A 27,618-nucleotide genomic window follows, 5' to 3' on the forward strand; every position below is an offset into this window, starting at 1 on the left:
GGGTGGATGAGATCCGTCCGGAGTTCCTGAAGCCTCTGGATGTTGTAGGGCTGTCTTGGCTGACACGCCTCTGCAACATCGCATGGACGTCGGGGACAGTGCCCCTGGATTGGCAAACAGGGGTGGTGGTACCCCTTTATAAGAAGGGGGACCGGAGGGTGTGTTCGAACTACAGGGGAATCACACTCCTCAGCCTCCCCGGTAAGGTCTATTCAGGGGTGCTGGAGAGGAGGGTTCGTTGGGAGGTCGAGTCTCAGATTATGGAGGAGGAGTGTGGTTTTCGTCCTGGCCGTGGAGCAGTGGACCAGCTCTACACCCTCGGCAGGGTCCTCGAGGGTGCATGGGAGTTCGCTCAACCAGTCTACATGTGCTTTGTGGACTTGGAGAAGGCGTTCAACCATGTCCTTCGGGGATCTCTGTGGGGGTAGCTTCGGGAGTATGGGGTACCGGACGCCCTGATACGGGCTGTTCGGTCCCTGTACGACCGATGTCCGACTTACTGCCAATGTCCGACTTACTGTCGGAAATGCGGACCAAGCTCTGGCTTGGTCCGCATTTCCGGCAGTAAGTTGAATTCGTTTACAGTGAGGGTTGGACTCCGTCAAGGCTGCCCTTTGTCATCAATTCTGTTCATTATCTTTATGGACAGAATTGCTTGGTGCAGCCAAAGCGTTGAGGGGGTCCGGTTTGGGAGCCTCAACATTGCATCTTTGCTTTTTGTGGATGATGTGGTGCTGTTGGCTTCTTCAGGCCGTGACCTCCAACTCTCACTGGAGCGGTTCGCAGACGAGTGTGAAGCTGCTTGGATGAAAATCAGCACCTCCAAATCTGAGACCATGGTCCTCAGTCGGAAAAGCGTGGAATGCCCTCTCCGGGTCGGGGATGAGGTCCTGCCCCAAGTGGAGGAGTTCAAGTATCTCGGGGTCTTGTTCACGAGTGAGGGTAGGATGGAGCGTGAGATCGACAGACGGATCGGTGCGGCGTCTGCTGTCATGCGAGCTCTGCATCGGTCTGTCGTGGTGAAGAGAGTGTTTACCACTCTATCTACATTCCTGCCCTCACCTATGGCCACAAGCTGTGGTTTCTGACCGAAAGAACAAGATCCCGGATCCAAGCGGCCGAAATGAGTTTCCTCCATAGGGTGTCCGGGCTCTCCCTTAGAGATAGGGTGAGAAGCTCGGTTATCCGGGAGGGGCTCAGCGTCGAGCCGTTACTCCTCCGCATTGAGAGGAGCCAGCTGAGGTGGTTCGGGCGTCTGGTTAGGATGCCCCCCGGACACCTCCCCGGTGAGGTGAGGTCTTTCGGGCATGTCCCACTGGAAGGAGGCCCCAGGGAAGACCCAGGACACGCTGGAGAGACTATGTCACTCAGCTGGCCTGGGAGCGCCTGGGGATCCTTCCGGAAGAGCTGGATGAAGTGGCCGGGGAGAGGGAAGTCTGGGCTTCCTTGCTCAAGCTGCTGCCCCCGCGACCCGACCCGGTAGAAGATGGATGGATGGATGATTCAAAAGGATGGATTACAATTGGGTGAAAGAGCTACAATGAGAGCAACACAACTGCACATGTGCCGTGGCCATATTGCTATCGAGACAGAAACCTGAGAGATTTAGATGTCTCATTCAAGCCAAGTCTTTTAAACCTACTTACTAGCTTTGATTACATGCACACAGGAAACCTGCATATATACAGTATATATATATATATATATATATATATATATATATATATATATATATATATATATACACATTACTAATTTAAATAATCATCAATACATTCAGTGAAACATTTTTTCATTGAGTGAAACTTATTTTTTCAACCTTTTGTTTATTTATTTATTTTTGTCACTTTCGATCCTCTATATATTGTCAAGCGCTGTATCTGATTAAATGTAAATGTGTCAACAGTCATGGCATGAATGCTGTGACCGCACTCTTGCACGTGACCGGAAACTATAGAGAGCGCGCGAAATGCCTTCAACCACAGACAGTATGAAGCGAATGTGATCATAGTATCAGATGTAGACACCATCGTGATTCGGACGAGATTAAGGTAACGAGTAAATTCGTTTACAGCAAAGCAGCTAAGATGTTAGTTTTCGACAGACGATGTGTAATTTGGATGTCGTTTAAACAGAGAAAGTTGACGTTTGGGAGTTCGATGTTGGCTGTGTTGTCAATGGTGTTAGCAGCGGCTAGCGCAAGTGATGCTAAACTGCTGTATGTGATAAAATTGACTGTGACTGAACGTCCTCGTTTTGTCCACTTTTTGCATCTTGCCCGGTGCGTCCGTGCTTGTTTTCAAAATTTGTGCAAATGTCCGGTTTTCATCATAGGACTAATTAGCTTGTGCTCTTAAAAAATAAGGGGAGATGTTTTGTCAGAAGAGGTATCATTGAGGTATCATTGAGAATGGGATATTTATTTGACAAGTGTTGTCTTTCGAAATCAAAATATTGTAAATGTCTGTTTGCTGTCTGGGAAAGTAAAAGCTCTAATTTTGTTGTATGTAGTTTAGAGGGTAGCTTTGACATGTTGCTTTTCCACCTGGCTCACTCATCCACATTTGCTTACTCAGCAAGCTACTACTGTTGCTTTTGTAAAGAACACCTATAATTTTAGACATGTTCCTTTTAACATATTCAATATGTGGTTTTCAACTTAGTGTGGTGTTTATTAAAACTCAGACAACTTAGATTTTGTTTACTCTTTCTGTTGCAATTGAGTCCATTTGTGATTTTGCCCTTCTGCTTAATTTTTCTAGAACCAAAGATGATAAACTTGGTTTTGTTTAAGTTCAGAGATCATTTGTTTGTGTCAAACCAGTTTTTCAGTATATTTAATTCCTCTTCCACATTAGTCTGAAGTCTTTCAAGATTCATAGCAAGACGTTGCATCGGCAAATACTACTTTCTTAAAATTATTCATAATGCCACACATGTCATTAACATATATATTATAACCAATTTAGGACCAAGTACGGAGCCTTGAGCAACCCCAAGTGCCATCTTTAAATGAGCTAATATCATTATTAAGCAATACATAGTGTTTTCTGTCATTTAGGTAACATCTTATCCATTCATATGTCAATCCTCTTTTTCCATATCTTAAATGTTCCCATTAATACAATATGATCTATAGCAGGGGTGTCTTAATCAGGTCCTCTAGGACTGGTATCATGCAGGTTTTCTAGGTTCCTTCCCTGACACACCTGATTCAAATGATCAGGTCATCAGCAAGCTCAGCAGAAGCCTGATGATGATCCTGATCATTTCAATCCGATGTGTCAGTGAAAAAAACCTGCAAAACATACAGGACAGCGGCTCTCAAGGACAGAGTTTGGACACCCCTGATCTAGACAAGATTTTAGCAACATTTTCAAAATAAAAAAATACTGTGAATATTAACTTTCCAATTTCAAAATGATTTATTTTCATTGAGCAGGCTGCAATAAACTACAGTTTTCCCATAGACTGCTGCAATAACAAATGAAACAGCTCATATCTTTCAGAATAGTTTAACATCAACAAAATAAAATACATACTTCCTTTTCACATGCTACTTCATGAAAAGTTGCTGCCGAGCTCTTTCATAGTTGAACATGAATGTTCAAAACATGTGGCCACAAATCAGATGAGACAACCACAAAATCGTCTCTCCCGTAGTTGATTATAGTCTAGGAATATAATAGCCACTCAAGCCATCTCATGCAGAGACTTTAGACCAGGCATGTCCAAACCCAGTCCTAGAGGGCTGCCTATCCGGCATGTTTTGGAGATTTCTGTCCTCCAAACACACCTGATTCAAATGCTCAGCTCATCAGCTAGCTCAGCAAAAGCCTGACAACAAACCTGATCATTCGAATCAGCTGCATTGGATGACGGAAACATCAAAAATATGCAGCATAGGTGTCCCTCGAGGACTGGTTTTGGACATGCCTGCTTTAGTCTGTGTCAAGTAGTCTTGCGCACCATTGGTGTCAAGTAGTCTTGCGCGCCATTGCCCAACATGTGGTTTTCTTTAGACAATGTACGACTCAAATGTCATTCAGAAAAGCAGGATAATGTCAAGAGCGAGTCATTGGCATAACGGGCGTGGGCATGGGGCGGCATGGCTTGGTGGTAGAGTGGTCGTCTCCCAGCCGAAAGGCCGTGGGTTCGATCCCCCGACCATCAAGACCATGTCTAAGTGTCCTTGTGCAAGACACTGAACCCCCAGTTGCTCCTGATTGCGTCATCAGTAGGTAAAAGACTAATTAGTGTAAAGCGCTTTAAGTACCTAAGGTAGAAAAGCGCTATATAAGTGAAAGTCCATTTACCATTTACCATTTTAACATAACCTGTATTTAGTGGATTCACATAGTTTCTCAAATGTCTATAGTATAAGGGCCAAAAGTCATAGAAGTATGAAAAGGTGATTTATGTCATAACTTTTAACATACCAATTTTCAACATGTTTAGGATGGAGGACAATCGACTGTGACCGAATTGGCAGAGCCGGGGATGACCAGGGCCGCACAGCAGCCTTCTCAGCGATCTACAAACTCAGAGCTAGAGGTACGTATCCCATCGGCTCAACCTGACTGGTCTTAAGCTGTTGGCGTAGCCGTCTCATACAGTAGACTTCTGCAGATTACTCAAGTCTTGGAAAGTATGTTGTGTTCCCTCGTAATAGTCAAAAAAACTTTGTCTGATATAGTGCTGTATGGCTTGGTGGTAGAGTGGTTATCTCCCAGCTAAGAGGCTGTGGGTTCGATTCCCCTGACCGCCAAGACCACGTCGAAGTGTCCTTGAGCAAAACACTGAACCCTCAGTTGCTCCTGATGCTGCATCATCAGTGGGTTAATGACTAGTTAGTGTAAAGCGCTTTGAGTACCCAAGGTAGAAAAGCGCTATATAAGTTAAAGTCCATTTACCATTTATAGGGTTTACTCAGATTGTTGTGTATTGTGGGGTCCAGTTAAGAATTTTGGTCAACTCAGTCTTATGCCTGTAAAACAGTGTGTCTGCTTTGACACTTACTCCGATCTTTCTGGTTTTGTGGGGTCCAGTCAGGTATTATGTCCATGTGATACACGCACTTGTTGCTTGTTTTACTGTGTTTGTGAGGACCCCGTAAAATATTTTAAATTGTTCCCATAAATGGTAGTTATCAGTGTTTTTCATCTTTGATGTACAAAATTGCAATCAGAAATTGTGTCTTCTCGTAATTGATAATGGGCTCAGAATCTACCAGCCACTCAAGGCGTCACATGCGGAGACTTTAGGCTGGCGTCAGGCTATCTTGTGCAACGTTTCCCACTTCAGTGGGTGTAGGACTCAAACATCATTTGGAACAGCACAACACTGTCAAGAGCGAGGCATTTGGAATAAGCTCTATCAAGAGGCTTCAACTACTTTCTCAAATGTTTATTGTATAAGGGCCAAAAGTCGTAAACGTATGAAAAGGAGATTTATGTCCTATTACTTTATAAATTATATCAATTTTCAACATGTTTAGGATGAAGGACAATCGACTGTGACCGAATCGGCGGAGCCGGTGATGACCAGGGCTGCACAGCAGCCTTCTCAGCCATCTACAAACTCAGAGCTAGAGGTACGTATCCCATCGGCTCAACCTGACTGGTCTTAAGCTGTTGGCGTAGCCGTCTCATAGACCTCTGCAGATTACTCAAGTCTTGGAAAGTATGTTGTGTTCCCTCGTAATAGTCCAAAAAACTTTCAGTCTGATATAGGGCTGCATGGCTTGGTGGTAGAGTGGTTATCTCCCAGCTAAGAGGCTGTGGGTTCGATTCCCCCGACCGCCAAGACCACGTCGAAGTGTCCTTGAGCAAAATCCTGAACCCTCAGTTGCTCCTGATGCTGCATCATCAGTGGGTTAATGACTAGTTAGTGTAAAGCGCTTTGAGTACCCAAGGTAGAAAAGCGCTATATAAGTTAAAGTCCATTTACCATTTATAGGGTTTACTCAGATTGTTGTGTATTGTGGGGTCCAGTTAAGAATTTTGGTCAACTCAGTCTTATGCCTGTAAAACAGTGTGTCTGCTTTGACACTTACTCCGATCTTTCTGGTTTTGTGGGGTCCAGTCAGGTATTATGTCCATGTGATACATGCACTTGTTGCTTGTTTTACTGTGTTTGTGGGGACCCCGTAAAATATTTTAAATTGTTCCTATAAATGGTAGTTATCAGTGTTTTTCATCTTTGATGTACAAAACTACAATTAGAAATTGTGTCTTCTTGTAATTGATAATGGGCTCAGAATCTACCAGCCACTCAAGGCGTCACATACGGAGACTTTAGGCTGGCGTCAGGCTATCTTGTGCAACGTTTCCCACTTCAGTGGGTGTAGGACTCAAACATCATTTGGAACAGCACAACACTGTCAAGAGCTAGTCATTTGGAACAAGCTCGATATGAAAAGGTGATTTATGTCTTATTACTTTATAAATTATATCAATGTTCAACATGTTTAGGATGGACAATCGACTGTGACCGAATCGGCGGAGCCGGCGATGACCAGGGCTGCACAGCAGCCTATTCAGAGATCTGCAAACTTAGAGATAAAGGTACGTGTCCCATCGGCTCAACCTGACTGGTCTTAAGCAGTTGGCGTAGCAGTCTCATAGACCTCTGCAGATTACACAACTCTTGGAAAGTATGTTGTGTTCCCTCGTAATAGTCACTAAAGCTTTCAGTCTGGTATCGGGTTCACTCGGGTTGTTCTATTCCTCCCCTCCAGACGCCAGAGGCGGTGCTACAAACACAGAATAAACCTTCGCGCAAGCGCAAAACGCATACCATCAAAAACATCATGTATATGACAACGGGGACATATATATATATATATATATATATATATATATATATATATATATATATAAATCCTTACTTCCGGCGCCGTCGCGAGTGGTAGCCTTTCCAGCAGCTCCGTGTTATTTTGTGTTACTTTTCGTTCTTTTTCTATGGATATGGACTTTAATTCTATGGATATGGACTTTAACGCACAGAAACGCGTTTACACGAGGAAGCAACTCCTTGCCCTGAAAAAGTCCCGTGCCGGTGAGATCCCACATTTACCTGACGAGGTAAGGAGACCTTATCGTGGCTGCAGAGCTGGAGCCAAGCTAAAGGCTAAGCGGCTAGCGGCGAAGTGGCGATACAAGCCTTCTGTCCCGTCTGTGATCATGGGAAATGTGAACTCACTACCAAACAAGACCGACGAACTGGCTGCGCTGGTGAAAAATATCAGAGCCTACAGGGAGTGCAGTTTGCTGTGCTTTACTGAAACGTGGCTCACGGCTAGCATCCCGGACGCCAACGTGGAGCTACCCGGCTTCAGCACAGTTAGGGCAGACAGAGACACAAAAGCCTGCGGGAAACGGAAAGGAGGCGGACTCGCTATGTACGTGAATACAAGATGGTGTAATCCCGGACATATAAATACAAAGATTTCCACCTGCTGCGAGGACATCGAACTTTTGGCCGTAAGTTTGCGTCCCTATTACTTGCCTAGAGAGTTCGGAACCGCCATTGTGGTCATTGTTTACATCCCACCGCGCGCCAACGCGGACGTAGCGTGTGACGTCATCCACTCCGCTGTGGCTAAACTACAAACACAGCACCCCGAGGCCATTCTGTTAATCACTGGGGACTTCAATCATGTGACTCTGGACAAAACATTACCTGCCTTCTTCCAGTATGTGGACTGTAACACCAGGGGAAATAGGACCATTGACCTGCTGTATGCAAACATTAAGGATGCATACAGTGCTACTCCACTGCCTGCACTGGGGAAAGCAGACCATAACCTCATTCTGCTTCAGCCCCACTACAAACCAAAAGTGAGGAGGCTACCAGCAACCACACGCTCATTCAGGAAGTGGTCTACTGAGGCAGAGCAGGCTCTGAGAGACTGCTTTGAATCTACAGACTGGGATGTACTGCAGGGGTCACATGGGGGAGACATTGAGGAGGTGGCAAACTGCACTACAGACTACATCAACTTCTGCATGGACACTGTTGTTCCTGTAAGAACTGTTCGCTGCTATGCTAACAATAAGCCCTGGATCACTAGCGACATCAAAGGCCTTCTGAACCAGAAGAAGAGGGCCTTTAAAGACGGTGATCAGCAGGAGCTAAAGCGGGTGCAGAGGGAGCTCAGAGTCCAGCTCCGGGAGGCGAAGGAGCAGTACAGGAGGAAATTGGAGCGGAAGCTGCAGAACAACAGCATAAAGGAGGTGTGGGATGGAATGAAGACTATGACCGGCTGCAGCACAAAGCGGGGTGCTGCCATGGAAGGAGATAGGGGGAGAGTCAACCAGCTGAATAACTTTTTCAACAGGTTTGACCACCCCCACTCGTTCCCACCCCGGAGTACTGCAGCTTCCCTCCTAGCTCACCCTCCCCCCCTAGACACCAGCACAGAGGAGGACATCTCCCCCCCACCCAAGATCACTGCAGCCCAGGTGTGTGGAGAGCTGAGGAGGCTGCGACCCAACAAGGCAGCAGGTCCAGATGGAGTATCCCCGCGACTGCTGAAGGCTTGTGTGTTGGAGCTGGGAGACCCTCTACAGCGCATCTTCAACCTGAGCCTGCAACGGGGGAGGGTCCCCCAGCTGTGGAAGACATCCTGCATTATCCCAGTCCCAAAGAAACCACGACCGGAGGAGCTCAACGACTTCAGGCCGGTCGCCCTGACATCACACGTGATGAAGACCATGGAGCGGTTGCTGCTACACCACCTGAGGCCACAGGTCCGCCATGCCACTGACCCCCTGCAGTTTGCCTACCAGGAGAAGGTAGGAGTGGAGGACGCTATAATCTATATGCTACACCGATCCCTCTCTCACCTGGACAGTGGCAGTGGTGCAGAGAGGATTACTTTTTTGGACTTCTCCAGCGCCTTCAACACCATACAGCCTCTGCTGCTCAGTGGTAAACTGACAGAGATGGGAGTAGGCTCACACCTTGTGACATGGATTACGGACTACCTGACAGGCAGACCCCAGTACGTGAGACTGGGGGGCTGTACGTCCGACACTGTTGTCAGCAGCACAGGAGCGCCACAGGGGACCGTGCTGTCTCCTGTCCTGTTCACCCTGTATACGTCAGACTTCCAGTACAACTCTGAGTCCTGCCACGTGCAGAAGTTTGCAGATGACACTGCTATCGTGGGATGTATCAGGAGTGGGCAGGAGGGGGAGTACAGGAAACTGATCCAGGACTTTGTCTCATGGAGCGACGCTAACCATCTGCACCTGAACACCACCAAGACCAGGGAGATGGTGGTGGACTTCAGGAGGCCTAAACCCCATCCGGAACCAGTAACCATCAAAGGAGAATGTGTAGAGTTTGTCCAGACCTACAAATACCTGGGTGTGCAGCTGGACAATAAACTGGATTGGACTACCAACACAGAAGCTCTGTGCAGGAAAGGACAGAGCCGACTGTACTTCCTCAGAAGGCTGGCGTCCTTCAACATCTGCCAAATGCTCCTGCAGATGTTCTACCAGACTGTTGTGGCGAGCGCCCTCCTCTACGCAGTAGTGTGCTGGGGAGGCAGCACCAAGAAGAAGGACGCCTCGCGTCTGGATAAACTGGTGAGGAAGGCGGGCTCGGTTGTGGGCACAGAGCTAGACAGTCTGACAACTGTGGCTGAGCGACGAGCGCTAAACAAGCTGCTATCAATCATGGACAATCCAACACATCCACTACACAGCATCATCCACAGACAGAGGAGCTGCTTCAGTGACAGATTGCTGTCACTGTCCTGCTCCACGGACAGGCTGAGGAGATCATTCCTCCCCCATGCCATGAGGCTCTTCAACTCCACCCGGGGCAGTAAAAGCTCACATTAAACTCTAAACCTCATACTCTGCACTGCACTATTCACCTTATACAAGCACCTTAATTATACTTGCACTAGACTCCAACGATTCACACTATTCTGTTTACACTGTTAACAAGCACCTTAAGTATACTTCTGTACTGGACTTATGTGTATCTTGTGTATTTTATTTCTCATATTTTATATCTCGACTTGAGGATACTGCTGGAAATATGAATTTCCCTACGGGGATGAATAAAGTATCTATCTATCTATCTATATATATATATATATATATATATATATATATATATATATATATATATATATATATATATATATATATATATATATATATATATATAAGGCAGCGTCACCCGGTAGTCCGTCTCTCAGAACCTTCTCGCTCGTTGGTTTGCATGCCATATGAGTACAGCACCTTTTGCGGTTTATTTCCTATTGTCGTGTGTCGCCCGTTGACTGTGTCAGTTGGGGTTGCTGTTTACTCTTTGCCCTTCAGTGTATGCGATGGTTGTGTTGGTTTATCCTCGAAGAGTGGAAATGGTTTATCTACCATTATTACTTGAGCAACGTTTGCTGTGGTTTTGCTTCACGGGGTGAGTTGCGTCGTTGCATGCTCGCCATAAAGTTGTGTTTTGTTTTTGCTTGGCTGTGAAATTTCCACGGTTCTTTGTGTGCCTGATCACCCGCCAGCTTTTGGTGTCGCAAATGCGTCTGTTATCTGTCCTGAACGCGCCGCTTGCGCTTCGCACACGATCTTGGCTGGTTGCTATTGTCCATCATCCGCGGTTACTCTGCGTTACGTACCGGTTGCTGTTTTTGTGGTGTGTCCCTCTCACCAATTGGCAGCACATCTGCTCTCGGCCCCGTGTCTCTTGCTTGTCTGGCTCGCAGCGGTTGAGTCCTGCACCAGCTCTTGCCTTGACAGCTTTTGTTGCACTTTTCACGGTCGTATGGAGGGCTCTGTGCTGTGCTCCAGTTGTGGCTGTCGTGTTGTGCTGGCAGACTCACAGGGTGGCCGCTGTTTACGTTGCTGTGACTCGGCGCATGTTGACACAGCTTCTTTGCCGCAAGTGACTTTGGCTGTGGATGATGTGACCAGTTCTTTGGACTCAAACAAGGCTACGTCCGTGGCTGCGCCTGTTGAGTTGGCAGTCTCCTTGCCGCCCTTTGGCTGATGAGGCTCTGCCAATCTAGCTCCGCCTGCTTCTTCCTCTAAGCGAGGTTATCCTTTGAGGATGAGATTGCTTATTTGCGTTCCCAACTGGAAGTGATATCTGCACTGTTGCATGAGCGCCTCGAGCCCGAGTGCCTTAGCTTCCGGTGAGCTGTCCTCTTTTCAAGGCGCTGTTGCACCGGATCTTTACAAGAATGTTGATGCTATATCTCTGTCTGCTTCAGACTAATGCTTCCGTGAGTCTTCGATTCTAGGGACTCCGCTGTTTGTTCGCCTCCTTCTGAGAGGGGCTTGTCACTCACCGTATTTGGTGATGCGGATTCACTTATGTCCCTTTTGCGCGCTGCTTTGCCGGAGTTTAAGGTGGACATTCCTTGTCACCAGTCTCTCTGGAGAAATCCCTTTTTCTGGCGTGGCCACCCATCTGTGGCCTTAATTGTCCCACAGAGTGGCCATTATTTAGATCGCTCGCAGTCCTGTTGGGCCGATACGAGTGCCTTTGCCCGCCTTACCTCTGAGGGGCGTACATTGCCGGCGTTGCAGGATGCTGCTAACATTGGGTTAGACTGCAGGCCGGTTGTGGAGGAAGATGTTGCTTCCTTGGCTCTTGTCACCTGACGAGCTCGCTCGGATTACGCGGAGTTGTGCTAATATACAATGTCGCATGGAGGATGACCTCGTTGCAAGGGCCTATAATGCTTGTGTGCGCTCGCCTCGAAATTGGCAACACTGTCTCGCATCTGTTGTTCACTGCCATGGCTGTGGCGCGGAAAGGAGATACTGAGTCGGTTTTGTTATTTGGCAAGGCATGTGTACATGCTTTTGCCCTTATGACAAGGGACCACGGGCGTGCAATGTCCTACTTGGTGCGTTCACACTGCCTTTTGTGGTTGACTCAGTCCTCCTTGACTAAGTCCTCAGCGTACTCTGCGGGACTTTACTGTCATCCCTGGAACATTTTGCGGTTCTGGTGCAGTGGAGACACTGGAACGGTCGCTCAGGGTCAGTTAGGTACGTGTGCAGCTCTCCGACCACGACAGAGCTTCGGCCATTTATGGTCCTCCTCGGTTTCCTGCCTATGTGCCTCATTACCGTGTTTCATTGCGTAGCCAAATGTATGGGGTTCCCAGTTCCTTGCGTATCCCCAGATGGTATGCTGCTGTGGACACTCGCTCTTTGGCGCGTGTGCCTGCTGTGCGTGGAGTTTGTCCCACCGGTGGATTTTGCTCTGGTCGTCGGAGGCCTGACGGTAGACCCCAGGCGGTTGCTCCCCAGCCTACCCCCTTCCCCCAAGGCCCCACGAACCCGTGGGTTACGGGACTGAGGTGTTGGGGCCGGCCGTCTGGTGTATTTCCCCTCAGCAGCTCAGGCTGTGGGCTGCTTTGCAGACAGACCCCTGAGTGTTTTCCACCCTGTCCCGGGGATATAAATTGCAGTTTTGACGCCTGCCCTCCATACAAAGTTGGGTCCGGGAGACCTTTATCGCTGACCCCGGCAAAGGCCTTGGCCCTCGATCGGGAGCTTACTACTCTCCTGGCCAAAGGGGCCATGGAGCCTGTTTTCTTTCTAAGCCTCATCAAGGGTTTTTATTCCCCTTCCTTGTCCCATAGAAGACAAGTTGTTTTCGCCCGATTTTGGACTTGAGAGGGCTCAATCGTTACCTCAAAAGAGTGCCGTTTTGCATGCTTACAACGTCTGACGTATTGCGGTTTGTCAGTCTTGGCGAATGGTTCACATCAGTCGATCTTACAGACGCTCACTTTCCTGTCTCCATCGCGCTTCATCAGAAGACGTTTTCTGCGCTTTGCTTTCAGGGGCGCCCACTGGCAGTTCCAGGTGCTTCCGTTCGGCCACTCACTCTCACCAAGGGTGTTCACTCACTTCGTGAAGGCGGCCCTTGCTCCCCTGCAGGCAAGAGGTAGGAAAATTCTCCCGTACCTGGACTGATCTTCGCGCTGTCTCGTGCTCAGGTGGTCAGGGATACTAACTACCGTGCTGCTTCGTCACATCTCTCGGTTGGGGATTAGGGTGAAGTCGTCTTTGGTTATGTCACAACAGAACACCTTCGTTAGGGGGTTGCTGGACTACATGGCCATGCTGGCCCCCGCCCTTCACTTCAGCGAGCGAATGACATTTTGCGTGTCCTGGGGGTTTTCGCCTAAACACGCGCTTTCCTTTTGGAATTTTTTTACTCCTGCTAGGCAAGTTGACTACCCTCACTGCGGTGGTTCCTCTGAGGCTCCTATACCTTAGTCCCTACATATGGTTGAGTGGCTTCCACTTGGATGCCAAGAGACATCGGCACCGATGCCTACAGGTGTCTTGTCGCTGTCTTCTCGCATTGGCCTTGTGGCACCTATGTGCTTTTGTGGCTGCTGGCGTTCGGCTGGGAGTGGTGCTGTCTCGCCGGCAAGTGGTATCCAGCGATGCCAGTCTCTCTGGCTGGGGTGCTGTTTGGCAGCACAGGCTCGCTCAGGAGCATTGGTCGTCGGCGGACACCGCAGACCACATCAATGTCCTGGTACTTCGAGCCATGCAGCTGGCCTTCATCCCCTTCCTGCCATTACTTTGGGGTCGGCACGTCCTTGTGCGGTCAGACAATACCTCGACAGTTTTCCACATCAATCATCGGGGGGTACCAGGTCCATCAGGCTGTTGTTGGTCGCTGGAGCCCTTCTTTAATTGCTGCCACCCATCAGCTCAATCTGCAGGCTGCCTACTGAAGGAATCTAGAAAAAGCTTCCTGCCTTAAACTAGTTCCTAGCGTGTTCGTTTTTGTTGAAAGATCGCCCATACCACAACATAGTGAAACAATCGATTTAATCCAGACAGAGTGGGAAAGTACACGAGGCCTCGGGCCAGTCCTGCCGCGGGTCCGAGCAGAAAAATGGCAACGTTTCACATTCAACATTCAGTTCTTATACCCTTCCGGGTCATCTAGTCCCACTGTGGATTGCAAGTGTGTGTGTATGTGCGTGCCTGTCGGTGTGTGTGTGTGTGTGCGTGCACGTGCGTGCGTGCCTGTTTGCGTGGGGATGGTGTCTTCAAAAGTCTTTGTTCTGCCGGCCATTCTTTGAAGCGGGAGGAAGTCTGAGCACCATAAAACCCTGACTGATATCTTCTCTTGAAGGCCACACCTAGCCTTTTGTTCCTGGTGTAAAGTTGGTCGGGGGATGCCATCTGTTCCTTTTGGAGGTGCCGACTTGTCCCCACTTCCCCTGGGCCAGGACCATATCTGCTTTATACTGACATTACATCGTCTCAATCTTTATTAGAATAATACAGTTCCATGTACACACTATTTTATTGATATATTGAATTTGAAAAATATGAATTTCCTTCAATCCCCCAATTGACCTCTAATTATTATTAGAGGTCACACACCAAAAGGATATATACACATGGCAACAGAGCCATAGCCAGGAGGACAGCCAGCTGCCTCCACCTGAATTGGGTCAGGATCCAGCGACACAAGACCGTAGTTGCCCAATTGGGTCCTTGTCCCCGAAAGCCACGTGCATGATCCTAGGAACAAACGACTGAAGCAAGAGACAATACAAAAACCACCCTGCAATAGCTCACCCAAAACTATCAAAACTGTGGTTCCCAAAGTGACAACAAAGCCCTTCCATGCGCCCAAAACAATGACATGACAGAATGGAAGAGGTCGTTGTCCACCCTGGACATAGTTTTCAACTTAACAGACATTGGTTACACAAGAGGCTAAATTTGGTCATGCTGAAGATTGATCAATTGCATTCTATTGGGTGTGGTCTCAACCAATATACTTTCAACCCCTGCCGTTATCTAGCTGCAAGCACTGTTGGGACTTGCCGGGGATGCGGGGGATGCCCAGGCGTCACCTCCTACATCAAAGGCAGCAATCGCACGTCGGCTCCGGGGGAGCCAGGACCACCAGTGTCTTTAGGAAGGCTGTGAAACACTCATGTTGAAGCACCAAGCACAAAATGGATAGAAGCACCGAAAACATTACATAAACTTAATTCAATTGCAGAAATACTACTCCATAATATCCCTGGACAGCGTACCCCCTTCTGTTAAATTGTTAGACAAACAATTGAACACCCTCAAAAAATACATAAACAACCCCAGAAAGCAGTTTTCAAGAAGAAAGAGTGAATGGAAAAGGAAAATGAGAGAAGAACATCTAAAAACAAAACAGCAAAAAAACAAAAATAACCCACAAAAAATAATTCTCAAAGGGTCAGGACATGTCTTTGACACGTGGTACCACCTGTCCCCCAATGAGCCCAGCTGAACCCCGTAAGACAGTGGTGTCAAACAAATTTGTATGTTGGGCCGCATTGTAGTGATAGTTTCTGTCAGAGGGCCGGAATGACTGTGAATTCAAATACATCTTAAGTGTGTTGATCACACCTTCACCAAGATTTGATATCCGAAGTCGGCAAAAACTGTTCCAAAGAAATTTGGAGAACAAGAAAATGTTTGTTCTTCCACCCCCCCCAATTTTCAAAAGTTAAAGACAGCTCGCAATTTTGGTATTTTAGTTAGAAACCTGAAGTCAAATCAGCATTTCAATGGCCACAAAAAGTGAGGTGGCGGGCCGGATCTGGCCCCCGGGCCTTGACTTTGACACCTGGGTCGTAAGAGGTTCATGCACTAATTTTGAATGGACAAACCAACTGAAGGTCCGGCGAACGTGCCCCCCTCTCACACTGGCAGATGCACAATGCAAAGAGAAGAGACCAGCGACAACAGCTGCTCCCAGTAGGGTCCATACCCTTTCGGGATCCAGGTCTGGGCGGAGCAAACCCAAGGATGGACCCGGCATCAGACGGCCAGTCAGGAGTCCAAAATGTGTGAACCCTTTCTGGCGATTTACAGATTGTCTGATGGAAAACAACGCCAACGACAGGGCTTGGAGCCAATTCAGCCCTGCCTGAGCGCACCTATATGTGAGGCGTTGTTTGAGTTGTATTCATGCGCTCCACATGGGCCTGTGATTGTGAATGCCACATTGGCCCAAATTTAAGTTTGGGGTCCATCATTTCGTCAACCGTAGCCAATGAGGTTGTATTGAAACGTGAACCGCTGTTAGATCTAACGATCCGCGGGAACTTGTGAGCCGATTGATAAGAGTTTTGATCAAAGACAGCGCCTCCTATTTAGCACAGGGTTAGGTCTTTGGGGATCCTGAAAAAGTCTTGACAATAATTGATTGATTGATTGATCCTGAGAAAGTCTCGACAATAACTGAAAATAATTAAAAAGGTACCTTTTGCCCTGGACTTAGACCAACACGTCAGTATAGTCCACTACAATATTGGGCACCGGCCGGTTTCTGTGTGATGTAATTTTGTTTTAGTCGTGGGGCCCACACTCTACCATTTCATACACCCCATTTCATTCATACGACAATTCTTTTCACACTGTCTAACATTCCATACACTCCATTCATTCATACAACAATTCTTTCCTTCATGACAAATTATATCTAATTCTTAAACTAAAGCTTTTAGCGAGCCGATCAGGGTGCCACCAGTGACGGAGTCTAGACAATATGGACACATTACCTTTGTGGGTCACCCCATGGGTGTCGTCCAGGACACAACCATGCAGTCGCCAAGTGGCAGCACCACACGTCTTGGCCCTCTCGGCAGGCTGAACCAAAGTCTCATTTGTTCTCCATACGTAACCACTTCACGCTCAACTCACTTTTACCTCTTTAAATGCCAAGTCCCGACACCTCAGACTGGTGACTCACAGCTGCTTTAGTCTCTGCGTTGGTAGATTAGGTTTTCCACGTGCCACTGACTGCCATCTCTGCTGGTCTGTCCTTCATATTGTCCAACCAAGTCCATGTGAGCCACTAAATCCCTGGTAGCTGTAACAAACACTTGACTCTGCCAGGCGGAAAGGTCCATTTACAGGCAACCAACGACACCAGTCAAATCAGAAAAAATTGTCACCTTTTATCGTTCTGCCAATTCAAGGGCTACCCGCACAGCCTTTAATTCCACCGCCGGAAGTCGCTGATCGTCGAAACGGTCTGGAGGTCTGTCGGTTCCTCCGGGTCAGGGGCCTCCACACCTGCGGCGTTGACAAGCAGGTCCTAAAGTTTTCCTCCAGCAACAGCCGTGGGTGAAGGAGACCCTATCCCCTCGGAGAGGACCCCACGAAAGTCTTGTCTGGCTTTTAAGTCTCGGGTCGTCATCTCAACGCAGTCATGTCAAAAATAGCACTTGTCGTCAGCATTACTGTAACCTGTTCTGTGACACTTTGAACCCCAATTCACCAAGTCGAGTAAGATATAAAGAAGTAGTTGTTAGACGGATTTAAGTCAACTCACCAATTAATAAGTTGTCAACATTTTGGATCAAATAGCGCCCTCCGGTACCTTTTCCGTTTGTCGCACTTCGCGCAAAAACTGACTTCGAAAATCCCAGGGCTTTGGCTACCGCCTTGGGAGACGTGTGTGTATTGTAATGTACAGCCGTTAAATCTAATAGCAAAATATTGTCTTTACTCTTCTGCCAGTAGCAGTCCGAAAATGCATTAGCCAATTTAATCACAGTGAACCATTGCATTGTCGGGCTCAACCCGCTCAAACAGCGATGTTTGATAGCGGCACAAGAATGCAAGGGGTTTTCAGTCTTTTTGTTAATTTTCCAAAGGTCACATGCCATATGGTAATTTACACACTCCGCTTTCAAAAATTGGGAGAATGGGAGTGTTATAGGAGAAGTTTGATAACTCAAAGACTTCGACCTCCCACAGTAATTAAAGTGTTAATAATGCGACCCGCCGACTTAAGTTCGCATGTGCATTGGAGCACGCCGAAATGATGATGTGTCACTTTGAATGGTACCGAAAGAACGGGGTGGCAAAAACTTATGACAGCGGGGCCCCCGGACCACAACGAGTCCGGCAACTTGTCCAAAAGCGAAGCGGCGTCCTTGTGGTCCGTGAGCTCCCTGCCGTGAAATCGAGAGCGTGTGACAGGCTCCAGCAACCCGGGATCCACAGCGTCAACCTGGATACAAAAACATTCATTGCTCTGGGAATACATTACCAAGGGAATTTCACTTTGTTTTCAATCACTGGCCAATTGGCATTACCACACCATGGGTCTCAGTTCACGTGCCTCCCAGCCTGCTCCTACAGCCAGTTATGTGTGGTGTGAATGACTCACCTATCATGAACAATGGAGATCGCTTATCTGTCAGTGATGTGTACGTCGCAATGCCTCGTCTCTCCACAAAAATTTGATGACTAGTCAATTTCCACTCATCGCCTTTGATTGTTTGAAATGCTTCCTAATAATTAAATCATTGTTGCAGGCATACAACAGTGTGAGATGGAGCGAGTCGGCTGAGGCAGGAGGAGAACAAGTCGATTCAGGGTTTCCACCGGAGGAAAGTCAAGTAGACACTCCCTCCCTCCTTTAGTTCATGTAGATGGCTGCTTGTGTCTTTGTTCACAGGTCTTGCCACATGCGATGAATAGGTGTTTGATTTTCAGTCAACACCAAACGGTGGGTGAGAGTTTGTCCAGCAAAAGAAGTCATTTTGTGGTGTGGAGACAGGTAGAGTTGTGGGAAGACCAACAAAACCCATCTTTGGCCCAGTTGTCGTCATTTGCATAGAGGTGGCTGATGACCGCCTGCTGGTGGGGCTTGCTTAGTTGTTGTTGTCGCCAGGGTGCAGGGCCACGCTGCCCAAGTCCTTGCCTCGTGGAGGTTGTCTTCCTCTGTCTCCCCTCGGGGGAGGAGGGCCCTGGTGCTGGCTTTGTTCTGGCCAAGGAAACGTGCACTGTCTCCACCAATGGTCCATACTTTCACACCTGAAGCAGCCTTGATTTGGAGCTTGGCGAGAGCCGCCTTGACCTCCGTTGGTGTTCCCCCTTCCACGACACGCCCCTCTGCCTCTCGCCGGCCGTCCCTCAACCAGCCACATCCGCTGATTTGCCACCCCCTTTTTGGACTTTGTGTCCTTTGCTTTTTTCCGCGCTTGTGCTAATTGAAGTCTCAGAAGCCGTTCCTGCATTCCTTTCACTCCCTCATCTGATTTGTTTTGCCTGTGAACATATAATTTTATGTGGTGAGTCACATGTTGATTAAAATAACTGTCATTACCTTCCAGCAGATCAGGGTCTTCAGAAAGCTTCTCCCTGACCTCCATGGAAAGTGTGTCTAGATGCACATGTCTACAAATCACGCAAAGCGGCTTGTCGCAAGATGGATGTGAACTGGTCTTATCTGTCAACGCGGCCTGGCAGGCATTGAGGTGTGCAGCGGGATCCATGGTGGGTTTGAAGTCTGGAAGTTTTGCTGCGGCTGACGCGGAAGAAGGAAAGAGATCCTGGAGCACAGCAAACAGTCGCATGGTGAAAGGAGCAAACAACCAATCGGGTTCAACCATATCAAGGCCAGAACGCCTCAGGACTTCGTCAGATTGGTGAATTGAGGAACAACATGCCTGGATTAATCTTACCATGTCGCCGCAAGCCAAATTCATACCATCCGTGTGCCTCTTGAAAGCTTGGATCCAGGGCTTGGCGCCGCCCATTAATGCGGGGAGCCTCTTCTGCAAAAAATCTAAATTTTTCAACGTTATTTCTTGACAAACTAACCCACGAGGGGCTGGTATCATGGGGTAATTTCTCATTCGTCGGGTATATCTATCAGATGGTCTAGTTTGAAATTCAGATTGTGGTCTGATCTGACTCTTTTTATAATTAGGGGTCAAACAGTTGTTGTCATTTGTTTCTTGTCTTCTCCAGTCATCCTCTGTTGAGTGCGCGCGTCGCATGTATGTGGCAGGGTGTGAGAAGTCAGTTGGAGGGGGGAGTGTGAAATCAAACAATGGGTTCCCCCCCTCCCCTGTCTCAATGTCTGTGTCTACACCCTCCTGCTGCTGCGTGTGATCTTTTGCCGTGCTGGCTCTTAATTTGTCCTCTAAGGACACCCACTCTGGACCTTGGGATGCACATTGTCCACAGTTCGCCTGTCTAACTGCTCTGTCCAGTTGTATGTCTTTGGGTTGGGGGGTCGTCTGGTCAGTCACCACAATTTCCTGTCGATTTCCCCCGCCAATGTCCTCTACAACAAGTTTTAGTCCGTCAGTCCTTTCAGTATTGGCAGTCCCTACAAAAATTCCTTCCTTACCCAGTTCGTAAACTGAGGCTAGCAAAGCTACTCTTTGACCATTAGATGCAGTTTGGGATGGCTCAGTGTGCTCGGGGGGTGCAGCGGTCCTGCCCAGTTTTGCAACCCCCAATAGTGGGTCAAAGTGACCCTCTTTTTCCTCCTGACCAGCAGCCACAACAGTCATCATCAAACACATTTCATGCAAATTGTGCTGCAACTTTTCATACTCCTTTATTTCTCTGGTTAAATTTCTCCTCTTTATCCATCCACTTTCCTTTATCTTCTCCCTCAACTCTTTTTCCACTGCAATGACTTCTCTTTCTGCCATTTGAAAATCTTTAGCCAAATGTGCAAATGTACATTTATCTCTATTAACCTTTTTATCCTCCTTCCATTTCACCCACACTTTTGTCCACTCTGCTTGTTTTACTTTTTGCCTCTTCTTTTCCACGCCCGCCAACAACTGACTTTCTAGTTCCTTCCACAATTCATCCAGGGTTTTATGCCACCATATACCATGCCTATCACAACCAAATTCACGGCATTCTACAGCCCATTCCTCCTCCTGGCTCACTGGGGTCGCACTCATCTCTCGAGATTGTCGTCAACGGAGCCTTCGTCACGAAACTCACCACTTATCCGTGTCCTCTAACGGTTCCCACGGTTCAATTAAGCGTCAAAATAAAATTATTATATTCACTGTAAAGTCCCTAGCCGTTTTTTAACCAAATTCTTCGCTCAACTAAACACCGCTCCGTGCCCTCTACTGTTACCACGGTTGAATTAAGCGGGCCGTGTCCTTTGTTACCACGGATAAACTAAAAACCAAAATATAATTACTGTACTTACAGTAAAGTCCCTAGCCGTTTTTGAGGGTCCCAAAATCCCCAACGTGTACGGAAACGTTGCAATGCCCCCCCGCGTCCGGGGGCAGCGTCAGCTACGACGAGACACAATCCAATCCTCTCTGCTCAACTAAACACCGCTCCGTGCCCTCTACAGTTACCACGGTTGAATTAAGCGGGCCGTGTCCGACGTTACCACGGTTGAACTAAACACCGATCCGTGTCCTCTATAGTTACCACGGTTAAATTAAGCGGGCCGTGTCCTTCGTTACCACGGTTAAATTAAGCGGGCCGTGTCCTTCGTTACCACGGTTGAACTAAACGCCAATTAAAATTATTGTACTCACAGTAAAATCCCTAGCCGTTATTGACAAAATTCTTCAAAATAAAATTATCGTACTCACAGTAAAATTCCTAGCTATCACCAAATAAAACACAGTACTTACAGAGATATCACCATATTCAGTCTCCCAAAATTTAGAATACTCAATCCAGCAGAATTCGGATATACAACAGGTTTCTGCTTACCTTTCTGTTCGGTGCACCAGGGAGACCAAAGTCCGGCAAAATCTCTGCCCACTCCTCTGTCCTTTCAACCTGATCTTCCAAGAATCACGTCGGGGTCACCAACTGAAGGAATCTAGAAAAAGCTTCCTGCCTTAAACTAGTTCCTAGCGTGTTCGTTTTTGTTGAAAGATCGCCCATACCACAACATAGTGAAACAATCGATTTAATCCAGACAGAGTGGGAAAGTACACGAGGCCTCGGGCCAGTCCTGCCGCGGGTCCGAGCAGAAAAATGGCAACGTTTCACATTCAACATTCAGTTCTTATACCCTTCCGGGTCATCTAGTCCCACTGTGGATTGCAAGTGTGTGTGTATGTGCGTGCCTGTCGGTGTGTGTGTGTGTGTGCGTGCACGTGCGTGCGTGCCTGTTTGCGTGGGGATGGTGTCTTCAAAAGTCTTTGTTCTGCCGGCCATTCTTTGAAGCGGGAGGAAGTCTGAGCACCATAAAACCCTGACTGATATCTTCTCTTGAAGGCCACACCTAGCCTTTTGTTCCTGGTGTAAAGTTGGTCGGGGGATGCCATCTGTTCCTTTTGGAGGTGCCGACTTGTCCCCACTTCCCCTGGGCCAGGACCATATCTGCTTTATACTGACATTACATCGTCTCAATCTTTATTAGAATAATACAGTTCCATGTACACACTATTTTATTGATATATTGAATTTGAAAAATATGAATTTCCTTCACTACCTTCCGGGTGTCCTGAACCAGGTAGCGGACTCGTCTCGTGGGGTTTCAGCGCCAGGGGAGTGGCGTCTACAGCCGGAGATTGTGCTTGTATATGAGCTCGTTTCGGCCAAGTGGAGGTCGACCTCTTTGCCACGCTAGAGTGGACTCACTGTCCCCTTTGGTTCTCTCTGATGGAGGTCAGCAGTCCACTGGGGCAGGATGCCCTGGCGCACTCATGGCCGTTTTGTCTCCCATACGCCCCGCCCCCCCCTTCCCCTGATCTGGACGGTGCTTCAGAGGGTCCATCAGGAGGGCCAAAACCTGTAGCTGATGGCCGTTTTGGCCGACACGGACATGGTTCCCTCTGCTCCACAGCCTGTGTTTTGTCGACCCTTGGCAGGTTCCAGCCCGTGTGGCATCCCCACCCTCATTGACTTCGCCTGTGTGTGTGTGGCCTCTGAGGGGCCTGACCCATTGCTGAGCTGCTGCTCTGATTCAGTCAGGTGCATTATTGTCAACTGCAGGACTCCTTCCACGCGGTTGTTGTCTAACAACAGATGGGAGTTCTTTGTGTCGTAGTGCATGACGCTTGCCACGGACCCAGTGGCTTCCTCTGTTCCTGCTGTCTTGGAATTTCTGCAGTCTCTCTTGGATAAGGGTCGCTCACCTTCCATGTTGAAGGTGTATGTCGCTGCCAATGCGGCCCGCTACGCGGCGGTTGATGGCGACCTGATAGGGCGCCACTCGCTTGTTTCTTCTTCATGAAAGGGGCCCGGTGTCTCCGACCCTACAGTGTGCCATGCACCGGTGCCTGGAACCTGTGCGTAGTGCTTAATTTCTTGTGCCAGCCTCCTTTTGAACCCCTGTGTGAGGTGCCTTTCAAGTGGGTTTCTCTGAAGACTGCGTTTTTGCTCGTCGTTGTCTAGGCCAAATGAGTTGCAATTGCATGCCCTGTCCTGTCATCCCTTCCTGCGTCAACAGGCACCCTGATGGAGGTGCGGTCACTCTGTAGCAGAAAGCGCTTTTGTTCTGAAGGTGCAACCCTCTTCCTATCTCAACAAACCTTTTGCGTATCATTAGTTTCGTGCCCCCGCCTGAGGACGCTGGGACCTCTGCCGGCTTTTTGTGCCCTGTGCGGGCACTGCTTCCTTATGTCCTTATGTTTGTCTCACTGGATCGTTAACGTGATCACGCATGCTTGCGGGGATTTGGAACACCCCTTACCTTCGAGTGTCTGCAGCCCATTCTACTAGGAGTGTCGCGACTTCTTGAGCTCGACTGAAAGGGGTTCCCTTTGAGAATGTTTGTGCTGCTGCTTCCTTGTCGTCACCTGACACTTTTGCCAGGTTCTACTATGTGGATGTTCCTAGCTTTTACCACCGCCTCTGGGGTGAAATAGAACGACAGTTACGTGTTTAATAGTGGTTCTATAATCCCCGAATGACCACTAGAGTTACTTGTCATTCGAATTCCTTGTCCTCACGTTGTTTGCGCGAGTCTGTTCTGAGATACAGACTAACGGGTGACGCTGCCTTATATATGTCCCTGGTGTCCTATACATGAGGTTTTTGATGGCATACATTCTCATCTTGCGCTTGTGCGAAGGCTTATTCCGTGCTTTTATCACCGCCTCTGGCAGTCATCCGGGGTTGATATAACCACTGTTACATATATAACTGTTGTTTTGTGTTGTGGGGTCCAGCCAAGCATACTGGTCAACTCAGTCTGATGTGTTTAAAACAGTGTGTCTGCTTTGACAATTACTCTGATCTTTCTGGTTTTGTGGGGTGCAGTCAAGTATTATGTCCATGTGATACACACACTTGTTGCTTGTTTTACTGTGTTTGTGGGGACCCCGTAACATATTTTAAATTGTTCCTATAAATGGTAGTTAACAGTGTTTTTCATCTTTGACGGACAAAACTACAATCAGAAATTGTGTCTTCTCGTAATTGATAATGGGCTCAGATTCTACCAGCCACTCGAGGCGTCACATACGGAGACTTTAGGCTGCGTCAGGCTATCTTGTGCACCGTTTCCCACTTCGGTGGTTTTCTGTTGACAACATAGGACTCAAATGTCAGCTCTATTGAGTAGAATGTATATCGTATGAGGGCCAAAAGTCATAAAAGTATCAAAAGGTGATTTATGTAATATTACTTCATAATTTATATCAATGTTCAACATTTTTAGGATGAAGGACAATCGACTGTGACCGAATCTACAGAGCCAGTGATGACCAGGGCCGCACAGCAGCCTTCTCAGTGATCTACAAACTCAGAGGCAGAGGTACGTATCCCATTGGCTCAACCTGACTGGTCTTAAGCTGTTGGCATTGCCGTCTCATAGACCTCTGCAGATTACACAAGTCTTGGAAAGTATGTTGTGCTCCCTTGTGATAGTCCATCAAGTTTTCAGTCTGATATAGGGTTTACTCAGATTGTTGAGTATTGTGGGGTCCAGTTGAGCCTTTTGGTCAACTCAGTCTTATGTCTATAAAACAGTGTGTCTGCTTTGACAATTACTCCGATCTTTCTGGTTTTGTGGGGTCCAGTCAGGTATTATGTCCATGTGGTACACACACTTGGTGCTTGTTTTACTATGTTTGTGGAGACCCCGTAAAATATTTCAAACTGCTCCCATAAATGGTAACTAACAGTCTTTTTCGTCTTTGACGTACAAAACTGATATCATAAATAGCCTCTTCTCTTAATTGATAATGGGCTCAGAATCTACCAATCACTTATGCTATCTCATACGGAGACTTTAGGCTGCGTCAGGGCTATCTATCTTTGTCACCATTTCCAACTTTGGTGATTTTCAGTAGGCAATGTATTACTCATATGTCATTGAGAAGAGTGCAATCCAGTCAAGAGCGAGTCATTTGGTATAACCTATATTAATTGGCTTCACCTATTTTCTCAAATCTTTGTATTATGAGGGCCAGAAGTTGTAAAAGTATGAAAAGGTGATTTATGTTGTTTCGCTACAAACGCAAGATAGATTTTTGTAAACATTGTAACAAGGCTAACTGGCATATATTACAAGTGCATCACAGTAGACCATGTTACGTGGGCAGACCAATGCACCAATCACTTTGTGCACAGCTACTGTATACTGTATGTGGTGGAAAGGCAGGATGAAGTTGCACTGCGACAGCACATCAATGAATGGGTTAGTTGACGATGCTGAACTAAATGCACTGTGAAACGGTCTTGAATGAATTGTGCTAAAGATTGTTTTTTTTAAGTTTTTTTGATTTGTTATGTTTTTCTTTTCTTTTTTTAAAGGTCGGAACCCTGTCAAAGAGGCATTGGGTAAAGGAGGAGATCCTGGACATTGATAAACACATGATGACCTTCATTACAGTGTCCCACGGAACAGTGATTGCGATAAGTGCCTTGAAAAATAACACTTAGCACTCAAAAACCACAAAGTAGTGTTTTCAAAATCTACAAAATCTAACATGCTTGTGCTGTATCGAACAATTTAAAAGTTCAGAAGGGAAAAGAATAAATGCCTGTGTCCCCTTGACAAATTCGTCAAGTGGCTTTGCAGTAGTGTGTGATGCCTTCAGTCTGAGCACATTCAATATAATACTGGTTATTCTCATGAAAAAAAACTGTAAAACAATTCTCCATATACAGAATACTAACATGAGTCTGCCAGTTGTTTCACATTACTGTTTTGGAGTGACAAATGTGGAATGGCTCCACAAAGTAGTGATAATCTGAGTTGTCTGACATTGGTGTAAAGGACAATGGAAGGGTACCCAGGAAGGTTCAAAAACCAAACCGTGTGTGAGGGGTACCCAGGAAGGTTCTAAAACCAAACCGTGTGTCAGTGGTACCCAGGATGGCAGAAAAACCAGGTAGTGTGTAAGGGAAACCCACAAAGCCAGAAAAGTCAGACGTTGTGTATAGATACTAACCCCAGAAGTGATGAAAACCAAACATGTCCCCACATGGCAGTCTGTACTCAGGTCAATTCCTCAAACTGTGCCTAAATGGGAATTTGAAGTGATGATAATTTTTCCCCTGATTTTAGGATGTTGCCTGATTTTTTTCAGGGCTGTAGAGCCTTCAGAAAGGTGGGTTCCCACAAAGGGGGGTCTGGTCTTGTGTCCCATCAATGTAAGAAAAACAAGTATGCGTGTGTGTGTGTGTGTGTGTGTGTAGTGGTGTAAAGATAAACCGATTCTGCCTTTGTTATGCTCTGCTCTTTGGCTAAACGTAGTATAAACTCTTATGAGATTTCAGTGTTGACGTTTAATCGGTGATGTCAGCTGCATAGAGCGTGCAGTAATACGGTGGATGATGCGGACCAAATATTGAGTGCTCCTCATTTGAAATCCAAAGTATGGATATCGTTTGGATTTTTAAAGGAAAATGGAAAGCTCTACAAAAGCCATGCAATTTGCAAACTCTGCAGAGCCACCATCAAATCCAACAGGGAGCACAACAAATCTGAGCACCCACCTGGTGAGACGACACGGAGGGGCAGACGCTGGTGAGCAGGATGCTAGCGCGGCTAGAGGCAACTTTGGTTTAGATAACGTTTTGGCTGAGAGGTATTGATCGCGAAAGTCCGAATCTGCCAATATCTTGTCAAATTTACTTAAGTCGTGGCTAGCACAGCAAACCCAAACAGCACAAACAACAGCGCAAATAAATCCAAGAGTTTTTCCAGCCGCAATTATGTCACAACTTTACCAGATCCAAGGCAATAATGGCGTCTATCGTGCGATTCATTGCCAAAGATTTACGGCCATATAGTGTTGTTGAAAGTGACCGCTTTCGGGAGAGGATAAAAACACTCGAGCCACGGTACAAGATACCGTCCCAACAGCATTTTTCTGAAATGTACAAGTTAAAGGATGAAGTTAAATAAGAACTTTCCCAAACAGAGAAGGTGGCAATCACCACGGATGCTTGGACTTCGTGTGCAGCCAACTTGTATGTGATGATTACGGCGCACCATATTTCCCCAGACTGGGAATTGAGGAATCACGTCTTACAAACCAGAATCTTCAATGACAGTCACACATAAAGTTTGAAGTTATTTTTTGCCTTTAATTGGCAACTGTTTTGTTAAATAACAAAATGTTTTATATCTAACCTCAGCTCAGTGTATTAGCAGGACGTTTTGCAAACCTGCATTTCAGTACATTATAAGGGTTACATTCATGTTGAGTAGGCCTGGTGTATTGACAATATCGTTAATTTGTATTGAATCGAATCGTACCGAATCGTTTACTTGTCATAATGAATTGTCCCAGAATATATATATATATATATATATATATATATATATATATATATATATATATATATATATATATATATATATATATATATATATATATATAAATAAATAAATAAA

The 27,618-nt window shown here is 47.0% G+C and overlaps 1 protein-coding gene across 1 annotated transcript; it reads left to right on the forward strand.

Moving 5' to 3' along the window:
* Nucleotides 1-2,024: 2,024 nt before the first annotated feature.
* LOC148406709 (uncharacterized) lies at nt 2,025-27,505 on the forward strand. The gene is made up of 7 exons (XM_088405754.1): nt 2,025-2,051; nt 4,459-4,554; nt 5,498-5,593; nt 6,474-6,566; nt 12,839-12,942; nt 24,430-24,525; nt 25,527-27,505. Exons 2-6 carry the CDS (start codon nt 4,501-4,503, stop codon nt 24,449-24,451), a joined length of 369 nt encoding a protein of 122 aa, XP_088261880.1. The 5' UTR covers nt 2,025-2,051; nt 4,459-4,500; the 3' UTR covers nt 24,452-24,525; nt 25,527-27,505.
* Nucleotides 27,506-27,618: the final 113 nt, after the last annotated feature.

The sequence above is a fragment of the Hippichthys cyanospilos genome, chromosome 21, assembly GCF_059441005.1.
Source record: "Hippichthys cyanospilos isolate Australia breed blue-spotted pipefish chromosome 21, RoL_Hcya_1.0, whole genome shotgun sequence".
Lineage (NCBI taxonomy): Eukaryota > Metazoa > Chordata > Actinopteri > Syngnathiformes > Syngnathidae > Hippichthys > Hippichthys cyanospilos.

Bases quoted from the DNA above. Each gene is read 5' to 3' on its own strand.
- LOC148406709 (XM_088405754.1), top strand. From the start codon at position 4,501: ATGACCAGGGCCGCACAGCAGCCTTCTCAGCGATCTACAAACTCAGAG. The intron at 5,594-6,473 runs GTACGTATCCCA...CAACATGTTTAG, and splicing joins CTACAAACTCAGAGCTAGAG to GATGGACAATCGACTGTGAC. The intron at 12,943-24,429 runs GTAGGAAAATTC...CAACATTTTTAG, and splicing joins TGCTCCCCTGCAGGCAAGAG to GATGAAGGACAATCGACTGT.